Source organism: Cydia strobilella, chromosome 27 (genome assembly GCF_947568885.1).
Source record: "Cydia strobilella chromosome 27, ilCydStro3.1, whole genome shotgun sequence".
In the NCBI taxonomy this organism is placed as follows: Eukaryota; Metazoa; Arthropoda; class Insecta; order Lepidoptera; family Tortricidae; genus Cydia; species Cydia strobilella.
Window position 1 is genome coordinate 2,279,293 of NC_086067.1, and position 16,813 is coordinate 2,296,105.

Below are 16,813 nucleotides of genomic sequence, written 5' to 3' on the forward strand. Positions count from 1 at the left end.
AATCCATTTATTTTCTCCTGGGGACGATGCCCCATGCAACTTTAGGTTTTTAATGTATTTAATATGTATTTATCCTTGCTTATTCATATATTTATAATTAAATATACTTACCTACTTACATTTAATTCTTACTACCAAGGGATATACATGAAAAATATATCTATCTCTTTCTCTCCAGTGTTCGTGCGCGGTGTGCGAGCGAGAACGCAGGATGCACCCGACGTCCAGGTGACGCTGTCGGCTCCACCCGAGGAACATGTCATGGGATTCTATAGAGTCGCGAGACTTCCTCGGGTAAGCTAATTTTGAACCTTAATTTAATGTGGTAAAGTTGAAAATCGTAGTTTGCCATTAATCTTTGTGTAAGTTTGGTGTTCAGATTACACATGAGATGGCGCTGTTTTGTGCGAGCTAATTTTCTTAATCACATTATCAAGGTTTTTTGAGAGTGATTTTTCTTTGGCTCTTGTTTAGTTTATTACGTACCGTCAACCGGGATGTATAGGGATGGCTGGGGTGAATAGGGACAAAACTTAAAATATGATTTACTTGACAATTTCTTAAAAAAAAATTATTAATTTCAGCGGGGTACCAGCTCACCAGCTGTCGGCAACGCGGCTGCTGAGCTCCCCGGACCCCTCACATCACCTCGATGAACCGCCAGGTAACATTTTACCCTAACATACCCTACCATACTCCTGCGATCATGGTAGATTAATTTAAAGCCTGACCAGAAATGATCACGCGCCATGTTGCGGAATTTCACTGGAACTAATTTTTTCATACCAGGTATCAAAGATGAATCCGTAATAGATGGATACAGTATAAGGAAAAAACGTGCCCCGAAAATCACGAAAATTTTAATCTCGATCAGATGGCGCCAGTACCTTTGGCCTACTCTCGTATAGAGGGCGTTGACGGTTTCGTTTGTTATTTAACAATTTTAACGCATATCAGTGAAAGAACATAAGAACATGGGTCAAAATCATAAAAATAATTAATGGAAATAAAAAAAAACATTTATCCATATTTAAATACATTTTATCGTATTTTTATAAATCTTCATTTTTAGTTTTAAAGTGTGTCGATAGATGGCACTGAATTTGCTGTGGTTACAAAATTTACTATGACAGTACCGCTCTAGTATAAGTTACTCTATGCTAGAGTTAAACCAAAAGTGTGTAGAGATTTTGACAGCACACGCAGTGCAGTACCCGTACCATTAGTCACTGACAGTGTCAAAACTGACATATACTCTAACGTAGTCGTAATTTACTTTATATATATACATCTCGCTCGCTTTAATATGTCAGTACGAGTTGGTACGAGCGAGATGCATAGAAAGTATGTTACGTTTACGCGAGCGTTTATGTCAGTGCCAAACTGATGGTAGCCGTACAGGTGTTATTTTAAACGTCAAACTTCTATGAAATAGGGTATTTGACTACTAGTCAAATCAGTTTCTTTTTTTGAACTGTCAAAACGATTTTGTTACTATGAAATTTATATGAAACACTAGCATGTGACGTCACAATCGAAGTACATACTCTTTATAGTTTTATACTGGTTTTAAAATAAAAATTGTGTCTAAAAATAACTGCTGTCGACGTTTCTCTATTAAACTTCTGGTGCTTTATTTCATGCATGCTGTAAAATAACAGTCAAATACCCTATTATGATGGTTATTCTTGGTTTAACTAACTACGCGGTTTAGCGACTAAAAATAAATATTATTTCACTTAATACCTATGTAGGTATATTTTCATACCTTTAATAAAATACTTTATTAAGACTAAATATCTCGGTGTGCGATCATTAGTTTTCTTTAGAAAAATCATATTTATTTCATTACTTTACATACAGGATGTTTTTCATCAGCACGGTGGCTAAAAAATAAGTGCATTCCCGTTGCCAGGGAGGTTTTAGGATTATACTGAGCAACTTATACTATGGGACCAACGCTGAAATCGCGAAAAAAAAATTTGGCTGTTTCATACATTTTGGCTGGTCCAATTTCTATGTGAGGGTAAATATTTTTTCGCGATTTCGTGGTTGGTCCCATAGTAAAAGTTGCTCAGTATTACCCCAATACCTCTCTGGCAACGGGAATGTACTTATTTAAGCCATCCTGTATATAAGTATACTCAGCAAAATGTACGTTTCTTAGCCAAATTTTCGTCCCAAAAGGTGCTCAAAAGACAAAACAATTGCGAAGGAAATAACAACCTTTTTTTAATTTTGCTGAGTGTACTAAGTTAAAAAGTGAACTTCACATACATCAGTTTGAATCACCGCTTGTCTGTCTGCATGTCTGATATGTCTGTTAACTTCAAGGCTTGCCAGATTTGCCCGACCAGACAGGTAAGCAACTATATTTTACAGTAAACTATACTACAGGCTGGCCAAAAAATACGTTAGCAATAAACTTTTAGGAGTTGATGTTTCTTTTTTTACACGTCTTTTCCAAAATATCATTAAAATTAAAACTACAATCATTGTAGTTGAACTACAACAAAACGTATTATTTTCAAAATAATCTCTTAATCTTTGATACACAAGCGCAAACGTTTGGTTGTTAAATGTTTCAACAATATGCCGCAGTAAAAAAAATGTTAACGTATTTATTGGCCACCCATATCGGCTCCTAATGATTGGCTAACAACCTTATTTTATTTATCTAATTTTGATTATTGCAACAACTGCAACACGTCCCATCTTACAAATATCTAGACTAACAGACATAATAAAGTTTACAGTACATCTGGTGCTCCATTACGACACCCTGTGCTATAAACAAGCACATTACGTAACTACGTCGATAATTTAAAGGGCCTGTAGTGTAAAACGTTGTACGATACACGTGTAAATAGGTAATACAATAATAATCCCTTGAGTAGTTTCGCGAAAGTCGAGGGACTTTCAACTTTAACATATTTCAAACTTAGCATGTGTGTTTTAAAGAATCAAATCTTTCATGACTCTCTCCCTCCTCGCTCCTAATCCATAAAAAATCAAATGACGACTTATGTTCATTTATATTTTATTAACCTATAAATAAATAAATAAAATAAATATTGTAGGACATTTTTACACAAATTGAGTAAGCTCAAGAAGGCTTGTGTTGTGGGTAATCAGACAACGATATATATAATAGGTATATAAATACTTAAATACATAGAAAACAACCATGACTCAGGAACAAATATCTGCGCTCATCACACAAATAAATGCCCTTACCGGGATTCGAACCCAGGACCATCGGCTTCACAGGCAGGGTCACTACCCACTAAGCCAGACCGGTCGTAAAAAACCTATAAAAGCAATGAAACAAAGTTTTTTAGGATGGGACATGGGACAGTATTTAAATCTTAAATCTCTATTATTAAAATCTGTTTTCGGCTGCATTTCTTCTCCCATGTTATTTTAGTGATCATAGTTTGTTTGATGCATGTTTTTAAAGTGTGTGTTTCATTTATTAGTTAACGTTTAGGGTTCCGTACCCAAAGGGTAAAAACGGGACCCTATTACTAAGACTCCGCTGTCCGTCTGTCCGTCTGTCTGTCACCACTTAAGTAACTCGTAAACCGTGATAGCTACACATTTGAAATTTTCACAGATGAGTATTTCTGTTGCCTCTATTACAACAAATACTAAAAACAGAATAAAATAAATATTTAAGTGGGGCTCCCCATACATCAACCAACGTGATATTTTTGCCGTTTTTTTGCGTAATGGTCCGGAACCCATCGTGCGCGAGTCCAACTCGCACTTGGCCGGTTGTTATATAAAAGGAACGACGAACGACTAAGCGTTATGTTTTTTTTGCTAAATATAATCAATTTATATAAAGCCACTTGTTTAACTTGCCCGATAGATGTCGCTTTTACGTGCACGTATGTTCCTGAATCACGCTATTAAGGTTTCTAATACCTATTAAAAATAATGAGTCCAATTGAGTAGCAACTTACTGTTTTCTGTGTTTATAAATTATCACCAAATGCACTAGCACTGCATAATGCCCGTAGTTTGACAGTCGTTTCCATTCCCACACGATTTCAAAATTTGATTACAACGCCATCTATAAACTCACTTCCTAACTAACATCCATTTCATAGAGCTACACTCATTCGCTGAGGACTGCGGGGAGCGGAATGGAGCGCTGCGCTGGGGCTCTCGTTTCGGTCCCGCGCACCGCCCCCCTGCTACCGCGGGGCTACTTGACTGCTTCAGAGGATGCCGCATGCGCATCGATCAATACCTCGCTAGAAGGAAGGTAAGGTCATTGAACTCTCAGGTGTGACTAAGTATATCCAACCTAACGGTGACAAATAAGTATACCAAGAAGTAGATTGTTACAATTTAGCGCGCTGGCGCTTTTGTTTCGGTCCCGCGCTCCACGCTTCTGTTACTGTTACTTGTCTGTTTCCGAGGATGCCTAATGCGCATCGATCAATACCTCGCTAGGACGAAAGTGAGGTCACCAGGGACCGGACAACCCTTTCCGCGATAAAACCCTTTCAATGGGCGACACTTAAACACGGCTAACACATTGAAAGACTTTCCCTTTTGAACTGCAAGCCCATTCATACCCTTACCTTTGACTAACCCTTACGGAAAAGCTAACCAAAAATAAGGCTATCTCTTAATAAGGGTTACCCTTTAACTTTAAGCGCTTTTTATAAAGGTTTCCCTTCGCGTGAAAGAGACAGGATTAGTATATATCTACGGTAGTGTATGAAAAGGAAAGAAAATACGTGCCTAGTCAAAGAACGCCGCCGTCGCCACCGATGATCGCTCGGATTCGAAGTAATGTGTGCTTTATGAACAAGGTAGACGACTTAAATTAGCACGCTTATATGCTAAAAGGGAAGCCCTTTATAAGGCTAACCCTTATAAGCAATATGCAAGGTGTTGGTGAGCGGATGATAAGGGTTTTGTAAGGGTCTTTGGGCTACCGATTACTCAAATGTGGTAGCTTTATATAAGGGTTTTTAAAAGCAAAACCAAGGGTTTCGTCTGGCAAAGGGTATGGTGAGTTAAGCCTAATGCAATACCCTTATAAAACCCCGATAAGGGATAGCGGGCCGGTCCCTGGAGGTCACTGAACCCCTTAGGTGCAACTAAGTACATCTAACCTAACGGTGACAAAAGGTACCTATATGATGAAGTAGATTGTTACAATTTAGCGTGCCGGGGTTCTCGTCGGGGTTGGTCCCGCGCACCTCACTTCCGAGAGTTCCGAGGATGCTGTATGCGCATCGATCAATAATACCTCGCTAGCACGAAGGTTATGTTATTGACCTGGGGTTACATAGTACAGTTAGCCTAACGGCAACAAAAGATTTATTACTAAGTAGTTTGCCGAAAAAACAGAGCGTTTGAGCTTTTGGTTGGGTTCCAGAATTCACACCATATAGACCTCGAATACTTCTAGATCCAACGTAACTATGGTAAGTAATTAAAGCAGATTTTTAGTTAGCTATATATTTTTGAGTCTCCTAAGGCCCAGCGCCTTGCACCATTCCACTAACCCGAGGTTAAGCGGTTAATCCGTTAACCCAGTTTCAAATTGAACTGGTAACCATCCCATGGTAACTTTAGGGTTAGCAAATCGATTGATTTTAGAACTTATGTGTAAGTCCAGTCCAGCATACTGAAACTAAAATATAGAACTTTCATTTAGATCGAGCGCGGCGTGCGGCTGTACGGACAGAATGAGCAGAAACTAGCAGTGAAAGTATGGTTATCGGCGCTTAGAGGGGTCCGGCACAGGAGTGACCGCTTCGCTCTGCTTGGGCACTTGTATCAAGCATACAATGACTTTGGAAAGTACAGGTAAGGTTCTATTTGAAGGGTACACGGAAGGCACAAGTCTAGTCACTTTTTTTGGAAATTGAGATTTTAATCTCAAAATGTAGAGCCCTTAATGAACTATTAGTTACAATTTCCGTTACCGCTGCAATTATCAATATAACTCGTTTTTGTCCCACTTTAAAAACACCCATACACGAAAATAATATGGTTAATTACCCACATCGTTCCTTTCGAACCGCGATAACTCAAAATGTTGTCAATGTGACTAGACATGTTCTTTCCGTGTACCCTTCATGTATGGTCTACTTCTAAGGGTAGAATGGGCATAGCAGTGAAAGTGTGGGTCGGGTACAGGAGCAACCGCTCCGCTCTGCTTGGTCGTCTGTACCAGGCTTACATGGACTTTGGGGAGTTCAGTTCTGTTTATTACTTTATGGTATGGTCCACATCTAAGGGTGATGATTAACGTGAAGGTGTGACTATCGGTGCTAAGAGGGGTTCGAAACAGGAGCGATCGCTTCACTCTGTTTGGACATTTGTACCAGGTTTATACAATAAGTATATAGGTATGAGCCAATGTTTGTAACAGCTATGATGTCGACATGATTAAATTACACCATTCCAGAAAAAACCAAACTTTTATAAAGATATCCTTGTTAATTGGACGTGGTATTTGTCAGCTTGTCAATTATTCGCGTAATCCCTGCACTGTTAAACTCCTTGTGTATCATTAAGTAATAGATAAAATTGTCATCAGAAACTTAGTTGTGCTCTTGTCGATGTAGCAATCTTCTTCCTTTCTTAACATCTGAAACGAAATGTTTACTTTTTTCTTCACCTTGCAAGGCTCTCCTTGGGAGCGTCAAGATTATGCTCTTTTACAAGAGATAAACTTGAAACTAGAGTGCGCTTTTTTAATTATCTTGATGCTCCCAACATATTTCCTCTTGCTATTTCTGAATAGTTCTCAACGTTCATTCATTTTCAGAAACACCACCATCTGCAATCATTTAGTATAATGATGATACGTAAGATTAAACATTTTTACAGGGAATCCCTGGAATTTGCAAACCGCCAGCTAGGGATATCTGAGGAGCTGGACTCCGCACCGATGCGAGCTGAAGCCTACCTCAATCTGGCCAGGGCACATCAGACCTTGGGTGGACTGGACAGGTATGATATTACAATAACATGCTTGTTTGAATGAATATTCGCTTGGTGCATGATTGTGGCTTCTCATAACTTCACTAGACTTATATTGACCGGGATATAGACCGTGATTACCTTTTGTATTATTTGTGAGCTCCCGATATTTCGACGCAGTTACATGCATCATGTTCACGGGTGACTGAAGATAGCGGGTGGGTGTCAAAGTTGTGTAGACAGCGCTCTGTCTACCCTCATTCTTGCGCGTCGGCTGCGTTCACTTTCAACGTTACCACCGGTCGCATTCACACTTGTTGGTCCGGTCGCGTTCACACTCGTTGGTCTGTCCAAACACACTACACTCACAGTGTCACTACGCGTGTTTGATTCGGATATCACTGGTTTTTTACACAAACAAATCACAGGATTCCACACATTTGACAGTTTAAACCCATCTTCACGATTAAAATTTTTGTATTTGTGAATTTCAACGGCTTCTCTTACCAATCTTGGTATATAGTGGCGTTTTGTCGAAATGACCTTGGGACTATGCAACTCGATCCAGTGATTTGTACCCGACTCAAGGAGATGCTGAGCAATAGCTGACTTGCGAACGTCATTGTTCTTGACCGCAGCAATGTGTTCTTTAATTCTGCAGGCAATAGTGCGTTTGGTCTGCCCAATGTACGAACTACCGCAGCTGCACTCAACTTTGTATACATCAGGTTTTTCCATAACTCATCACTCATTCATCCTCATAACTTGTTTGACAAATGACACCTGTCAAAAAGTTTGTAATGCAATTGTCACCGGATAAAAGTTCCCATTTTTTCCTTTTCGTCGCGTGTATTACCCCCCGTCCCTCACCATGCCCCTCGTACATAGCCATATTTATACATATGTGTCGAAGTCTAGTCAAAGGGTCCCACTTTGTCGCTTACCATAAGGACGAACATTTGCTTGATCTTTTTACGAATAACCTGTCAAGGCGTCCTGCGTGTCGTTATGTAATGTCTCGTTTTTTTGTGCTTACGAATAAAATAATTCTATTCTATTTCTTTGGCAAGCGACAAAGTGGGACTTTTTGCTTGGAAACGACACATATATTCATCAATAAATCGAGCATTTTCTTTAAAAGAAAAACAATATGGTGAATTAGAACTATTGGTGCAGAGCAGAACTCCTCAATGTCGCGTATTACACGTTTGAAAAAAAAAGCATTAACGATAAAATTGTTACCTAGTATATTTATGTATTTTGATTTCCAGAGCTCTATCATACGCCCGCCATGCCCTGTACAACGACTGCGGGGGAGGTTCTACAGCCGGCTGCGTCCATCTCACCGTGGCAGCCGTCAGTTTGGAACTCGGCGCCTTCTCCAAGGCCATGGATGGTTTCCAGAAGGCGCTGGGGGTTGCCCAGGCGCAGGGCGACAATACGTTACTATTACAGGTTAGAGTTTAGATGGCATAATATTGCACTGTACAAGGAAACCACCGCTGGCTACGTCCATCTCACCGTGGCAGCCGTCAGTTTGGAGCTGGGCGCCTTCTCCAAGACCATGGATGACTTTCAGAAGGCTCTTGGAGTTATGAAAGACAAAAACAGACTAAACCAAAAGGAACTGCTATTGATACTTATCTTATCTTATAGTTTCGGGGGCCCTCACGGATACACTTCGACCCATAGGGATCTTTTGTGCAGTTACCCCCTAGGAAAGATCCGTCCGCTACTCAAGAGCCTTTCCCACCATCTCCATATGCCGGATGATGGACCTTATGGGTAGCTTTTTGAATTCCTTTGGTACCAGGTAGCCTGTTCCAAAGTCCTTCATTCTTTGTCTGGCGAGGGCGTGACATTCACACATAAGGTGTTCTATTGTCTCTTCCTCTTTGCCACACATACGACAATCGGTGTTGTCAGCGTGCCCCATCTTGGCCAGGATTCCCTTGACCCCGTAATGGCCAGTAAACACCCCCCAACTTATGGACCATATTGGAGTATGTTTGGGTGGTTTGACGGTTCTACTACCTATAATATGTATGTGTAGGTGTACGTCGGTCTCTCCGAGCTGTGGCGCCGCCTCCGCGACGCCGAGCGCGCGGTGGCGTGCGCGGCGCGCGCCTGCGACCTCGGCCGCGGCCCGCGCGCCGCCGACCTCAACACCAGACATCACAGAGTCGCGCTGCTGCAAATGGCGGCGGCCTTACGGGCAAGAGGAGAGCTCGGAGATGCACATGACTATTGTAACGTGAGTTGTAAACATATAAACAAAGTAGTCAAGGCAGGAGCTCGACAGCGACGCTAGGAAAGACTAGCTGACCTTCTTAAAATGGCGCTGCTGCTGCGGCTTTGACAGCAAGGGCGGAGCTGGGAGATACACATAATTACACATGGTTATGATTGTGTTGTGAGTTGTAGACAATAGACAAAGTAGTCAAGGCAGGAGCTCGACAGCGACGCTAGGAAAGACTAGCTGACCTTAACACCACGCATCTTAAAATGGCGCTGCTGCTGCGGGTTTGACAGCAAGGGCGGAGCTGGGAGATACACATAATTACACATGGTTATGATTGTGTTGTGAGTTGTAGACAATAGACAAAGTGGTTAAAGCAGGAGCTAGACACGGAAGGCAGACAAGGTAAGTAAGACTGACCTTAACACCGGTATCATAGAACACAGGTAGCAAAGTGACGTCAGCGACGTCATAATGACGTATAAATGCTACCTGGGAATGGCGCTGCTTCAGATGGCCGCTGCTTTGAGGGCGAGAGGGGAGCTGGGGGATGCCCATGATTATTGTAACGTGAGTTGTAGACATATAGACAAAGTAATCAAGGCATTTAATATAACTAAGGTGAGACAGACAAGACAGCGATTCCGGGTAAGAAAGGAGAAAAGCAGGGAAGGCAGGCAAGGCTGACAACATCAGGCATCACAGGATGGCGCTGCTGCAAATGACAGCTGCGTTGAGAGCAAGAGGGGAGCCGGGAGATGCTCTTGACTATTGCAACGTGAGTTGTAGCCAGATAGACGTAGTAAATAAGCAAGGCAAATAAGATAAAACAGCGCTGGTGGAGCTTATCTTGCTGTCATGGACAATTCAGCCAGCCAGCAATTACAAAATTTTGTATGATGACACGAAACACGCAAACGCTAGTGAAATGTAGAAAGCATTTTCAGATTTTGGAAAACCCTTCAAAATTCCACGGCTTTTTTACAATAAAAAGTTTTCGTCGAAAATGTTCATTCCTGACTACAAGTATGGTTTCGGTCTACTGTGCATGTAAATACCCAAATATCAATGGTATTTCATATTATTACTGGCTCACTTTGTTGATCAATTGTCAAACATCCACAGGAGGCGTTAAGGTTGGCAGCGGTGGCGGGAGATCAAGGTAGCTACGCGCGAGCCGTGCGCATAGCCGGCGATGTCTACAGACGAAAGTGCGATATTGGGAAAGCTCTAAGGTATTAACATATCTTAAATAGAATGTATTCAAATTGCATACATAATTGCACACGGTGTATGTGGGGTGAGAGCTATCCACACTTCTTTTCTACATGCGCCAGCCACATTATGTCGCTTGGTGGCAAATAACTTGCGCGTTCTGCGTGGCTAAAGCAAAGAACCATAACATAGGTTATTTGGAACTTTTGTTACCTCAATCTATATCGAGTGCCGCATTGGATCGAAGGACCACATTATTTTTTGATTCAAACGCCGTTTGAATTTGGCATATCAACAATTTAACTGTCCATCCTCTAGCTGCCGTGATGGAAATTGCCATTGGTTAAAATATTGCCATAAAATATGTCGATATTTTTCCCAAGCCAATGTAAGGCTTACAACTTAACGACAGGTAACATAGCTTTGCTATTACTTACTTCTTAAGTATTTTTCACTATCTCAGGCACTACGAAGTAGCAATGGGCGCTGGTCAAGCCCTAGGAGACCGTCTAGCTCAAATGGAAGCTATGGATGGCGCAGCTCGCTGCCTGGAAGCTCTTCGGAAGCAGGGCCGCATCTGTAACTGCCGTCCGCTTGAGTTCAACACTAGGCTGCTGGAGGTCGCCACGTCTGTTGGGGCTAAGGTAAGGCATTTTCATATATTAAAGGCCAGTACATAAATGCTGCTAAATTTCTAATGTTTGAGGTAGTCCCTGCCTAGAAAAGTGTTGCTTGTAGCAAAAATCCAAAAATTATTTCTTACTTAGGGTCGTGACAGATATTTTTAGGCGCTTTGTTCACGATGAGACCGCGAAAGACAAAACACGATTAATCGTGTCAAAAATCAATATATTATTAATTGTTGTTGTTATTGTACCTACCCGATATAATTATCTTATACCTAATATTATACTGATGTGTTTTGCTATGTAACATAGATATAAATAGTTGTAAATATGAAATACTGTATTTGACATGTAAAACTATGTTTTATAAAGGAATAAATGAATGAATGAAGCGAATTTATAAACCGTTTTAATAATACTGCTTTAAGCTGAGTGGAGACCTTTTCAGTGACGCTTAATAATAAGTTGGTTCTGTATGTCTCAAGTAATACTTAAGTTAAATTTAAGCTAATTTAAATAAATCTTCTATTCTATTCTAAATAAACTTTGTTCTCCAGATGCTGGTCCGCCGCGTTCGCCTCCGCCTCTCCGAGATATACACAGCACTGGGTGACAACAACGCCGCAGCGCGCCTCAAGCGCGCGGCGGCCGCGTGGGCGGCCCCGGCGTGCGCTAGATGTAGGGAACCTCTAGCGACACAACCAGAGCCGCTGGCTTCACTGCCGTGCGCGCATATAGTTCATCAAGCGTAAGTAGTTTACTTGAAAACCAGGGGTCGGAAACCGGTATTTGCTCCATACAAAAATACCGGTATTATTACGTTCTTTTTCGTTCTTTTGTTTATAATTTCATTTTTAATGGGACGTTTTAATAATGCAAAATTGTTTCCTAAATACATGATTCAGTCCTACGTAATGAGCATAAAAAAATTCAAAATAATGGGCTATTTCGGGGTTTTTAAAAAATACCGGTTCCGAGCCCTGTTGAAAACACCTCAATACTAGCAGGATAAAAAAAAAATTTTTTATCGTTGATCATTTGACTGGCACAGTCGCTAATAGCTGAAAAGCCGTAGAGTTTAATCCAAGATAAGCCTCAAGGCTTCAAGCTTATTTAACCTTTTACCGTTAACGGTAAAAGGTTAAATAAGCTTGGTATGTGTAGTATCAGCTCTTAAGAGCCCATTAAGCACAAGCGCCACTGCTAAATATTTGTAATTATTTAAATTTTACGATAGATATTTAGGTAAAAAAGGGGGCCGCTACGTACTGTATTTTGTATTTAAGTACCTTTTGAGTACATTATATCTAATAGTTTTTACGTCGCTGGATTCGTCAATCTATGCGTCCAAAGTTAAAACGGCCGTTTTTGTTTTGAGTTCATAGATCGACGAATCCAGCAACATAAAATCTAGTTTGATGTATTCAAAAGGTACTTTTAAATACAAAATACAGTACGTAGCGGCATCCTTTTTTAAATATCTATCGTTAAATTTAAATAATCACAATTATTAAGCAGTGGCGCTAGGAGCACGTTGATGGGCTCTTAAGTGGTTTATTGTTTATTATGAATGAATGAATGAATGTTTCTTTATTCAGGCAATAGACCCATTACATACAATACAATAAAACATAAAAAGAAATACGGTAAAAATAAAATAGAATAAAAATAAAAATATATTCAAAAACATTGTAATTACAGCGTTTGCCAATACATTACAATCTTAATACTAACCAATACTTAACCTAATACTTAAATTAATACAGCGATTCAAATATTCGTTTACATTTTTCTATAAGCTGTGACCATGCACTTGGATGCGAACACGTCAATGTGCGGTGCCACAATAAGCACAGAGTTGAGCAGCGCGAGTGCGGTGTGACATGGCCGCCCGAATTTTATTTCACATTCGACTTTGTAATTAGATGTATGTATAAAGTAATAATTGTATGTATGTATAAAGTAATAATAAAGTAAATTAAATTAAATATATTTAATGCAAACTTATTAATGCTACTGTGGGAATGTATTTAACAACAAATTGTGTAATAAAGATAAAATAAATCAATACTTATATGTACCTATTGAAATAGTACCCAAATAAGTACATAATTGATTATAATAAAATAAAATAAAAATTATAATAAAATAATAAGTAATTAATATAATAAAATAAGTATAAAATAATATATATGCGTTATTGATATAAATGCGTTAATTTTAATTTATGTAGGTACCTAGTTATAGTTTAGTTTTAAGAAATACTTGCTGTGCCCTAACAGGGTTCATGTGTGAACGTACCCTAATGTAACATCTGTTTTGTACCACATGATAATAAGCAATAAATGAATTATGAATGAATTATGAATTATGAATTGTCCTTTCCAGTTGTATGCCTGAGTCATGGTCGCGCCGCTCGGTCCGCGGCGCGCAGCCCGAGTGCGCGGAGTGCGCGTCGCCGGCGCGCGCGCCGAGAGTGCCGCCGCCGCCCGCGCCGCCCGCGCCCCGGGACTTGCCCGATCAGGTAAAGGGAAACCAAACATAGTTTGTCGAAGCACTGTCTCATTTCAAACATAGACAGAGATAATCATACTATCTTTGTCTTACCCACCCAACCCAAAAAACCCCACCCACCCAAAAAAAAGTACGAGTACAGTTTTTTTGGTTCTTATTTACTGTCAATTTGGTTTGACCAACTATAGATATAACTCCGTGTCTAAGGAAAAAAAGTGCCTCGAAAATCAAGAAAATTTGATTCTTGATCAGATGGCGCCCCTATCTTTGGCCTACTCTCGGATGGATGGCGTAGACGGTTTATTTTGTTATTTAACAATTTTAACGCATATCAGTGAATGAACATGGGTCAAAATCATATAAAAATAATTAATGCAAATAAAAAAAATCATTTATCCATATATAAATGCATTTTATGATCATCATCATCATCATATCAGCCGAAAGACGTCCACTGCTGGACATAGGCCTCCCCCAGGGATCTCCACAACGGCCGGTCTTGCGGTCATTTTATGATATTTTTATTTTTCGTTTTAAGCGTGTGATAGATGGCAGTAAATGTACAGTGGCTACAAAATTTGCTATGATCGCTCTATCCTATTTGGAAAAAGGAAGACTCACGTTGTTTAACTATCCGATTCGCCCTGTGATCCAATTCACCGCTGTCCACCCACCCTCTTTGGTGTGAAATGTATGCATAACATACATAGTTTGTCAAGGGACTGTCTCATTTCGGGCGTAGACCGAGAGAGTCATGGTGCCGGCGCTCAAAAGAAGGGGATGAGTGTAGTTTTTTTTGTTCTTATTTACTGACAAGATTTGCTTACTTACTTTACTTGATTTGATTTGATTTACTTTTCCAGGAGTTTCCCTTCGGCACCCCGCCCGTGCTCCGTGAGTCCGACCTCAACTCGGTGCTATCCGATCACAGCAGCCAACAAGCCACTTCTAGTGTCTAAACTCTTCAACTAATGTCTTCAGAGAGGAACTACTTTAAATAGGTATTGGTCATTTTTTTTTGTATGTCTCCAAATCAACTGGTATTTTGTATTAAATTGAAGGTTTACCGATTTGAGCAAGACTCAAATTTGCGACCTTTCGGAACACGGAAAGATTCGCACGCTTCTGGTAAACGTCTGTAGCTCATTTGATTAAGACACTCCGTTGTATTTTTCCAATAAATTAGTTAAGCTTTTATAATCCAGACTTGGAATGTGGAATTCTAATGTAATATCAGAATAACGATTCCATTCTATAAGATGTTGCATCTTATTTTGAGGACGTAATATTTTTGTGGAAACAATATAGACACTTCCATATACAATTTTAGCCTGGGCAGCAACTAGAGTCCGTCAAAGCTAAACTGCACCGACTTGAATAGAACAAAGTGAGGAAGTATCATTATAAACATATATTTTTATAGAAAGTTGACATTAATGATGACATCGCCACACTTTGTCACTGCAAAGTTAGCATGATCCGACTGTATCCAATATTATTACAAACAACCAAGTTACGGAAACATTTTATTGTTATTTTCCCAAAAAAATTGACCATGACAAAGATGTCACACAAAATTTCTAATATTTAAGGTAGTTCCTGCCTAGAAAAGTGTTGCTAGTAACAAAAATCCTAAAATTATTTCTACATTTACTTATGCTCGTGACAGATATTTTTAAGCGCTTTGTACACGATGAGACCGCGAAAGACAAAACACAATTAATCGTGTCAAAAATATATATAACGCTTATTGTTGTTTTTGAAGCGAATTTATCAACCGTTTTAATAATTTGTATATAATATATATTAATGTTGATAAGTAATAGTTACATTTCAAGTTTCAGTTATTTGTTCAAATACTACCTATGTACAACGTCCAAAATGTTATATACAGATATAAAGTTTCTCTTAAAGTCTAAAGTCTGTTAAGCTATCAATAGAGCCCATATAATATATAAAAATAATATATGACTAAAATACCCAAATCATCATTACGATTATATTTATGTCCATTTGTCAGTAATTCATAGTGTATGTACCTGAAACCTGGAACCTATGTATTAATAGATATACGTACATAGTCACAAACTATTTAAAACGGTAAAAATATCAAAACAATTTTGTAATTGTGGAGTAGTATATTATTTTAATTTAATTTGGATCAATGTTCAATGTCTTGATTCGCTAGCGATTCAAATCTACTGATGATACTTAAGCGCAACCTACACGAGCTGAATTTATCAGAAATTAAGCACAGAAATTTCTGTGATCACGGAATATTGTGTATGGCACCATACAAAAAACAGGTAAGGTGAATACGAGTAAGTGTAGCTACTTGCTACTTGCATTTAGTGGCAAATATATGAGCTCGCAATAAACACGAATCAATGTGTAAACAGTCCCAATATGATGGCCAGCCACGCTAACCCGGATTTGACCTTACCATAGATTCTGGTGCTTAATTTCTGATAGTTTCAGTTCTTGTGAGGTGCGCCTTAATCAAGTGACTTGTCAAGTTGTCACCGTTAGGTAGAGAACAATTATTTCTTCTATCGTCGACTGAAACATCTGTCTCTTTCTAAACACGTGTACGACTACAAGTGCGAGAGAGATGGATTGTTCATTAACGATAATAATCTTGACTAAACATTTTGGTAACAGATTTAGTGTAGATATTTCTAAATAATTTTATGGATATATAATTTACCCAGCTTCCTATTGCTATAACGTGTTATTTTTATTATATTAAGCCTTATCTTTATAATATTTAGTCTATTTATATAGCAATAAGAATGTCGAAGATTATGCACAAGTGTGTACACGTGAAATGAAATTAATAAAACATTGACATTACTTATATAAATATGTGTATAAATCTCATTATACATTTATGAATAATAGTACTTAACTATCGAAAATGTCATTGTTTTATTTTTGCAGTTCATAATACCTATATTATATTATATTATATAATAATATATTTAAAATGATAGGAAATTTTGATTGAATCAAAGGAATTTATCGTGGGTAACATAATATTTCGACGTGGATTTTAAGTGTACTTAATTTATTTCATATAGATATAAAAAAAATATACTAACCAATTGATGGTAAAAGCAAGGAAATATTATATAAGATTTAATATGATGGGGTGTCGGGGGTTAATTTTCATTAAAATTACGAGAAAATTCGTTGGAAAATTAACCTTTTTTTTGGAAAACCACGATAAAATTTATATTGTGTCTTTATGGTAAAGGAATCC

The 16,813-nt window shown here is 38.9% G+C and overlaps 1 protein-coding gene across 1 annotated transcript; it reads left to right on the plus strand.

The window, feature by feature from the left end:
* The first annotated feature begins 205 nt into the window (after nt 1-205).
* Nucleotides 206-14,547, plus strand: LOC134753592 (43 kDa receptor-associated protein of the synapse homolog). Its single transcript, XM_063689515.1, has 12 exons — nt 206-294; nt 585-664; nt 4,116-4,273; nt 5,684-5,835; nt 6,865-6,987; nt 8,229-8,412; nt 9,011-9,211; nt 10,322-10,431; nt 10,875-11,055; nt 11,595-11,785; nt 13,426-13,561; nt 14,415-14,547. The coding sequence occupies exons 1-12, from the start codon at nt 257-259 to the stop codon at nt 14,508-14,510; spliced, it is 1,650 nt and encodes a 549-aa protein (XP_063545585.1). The 5' UTR covers nt 206-256; the 3' UTR covers nt 14,511-14,547.
* Nucleotides 14,548-16,813: the final 2,266 nt, after the last annotated feature.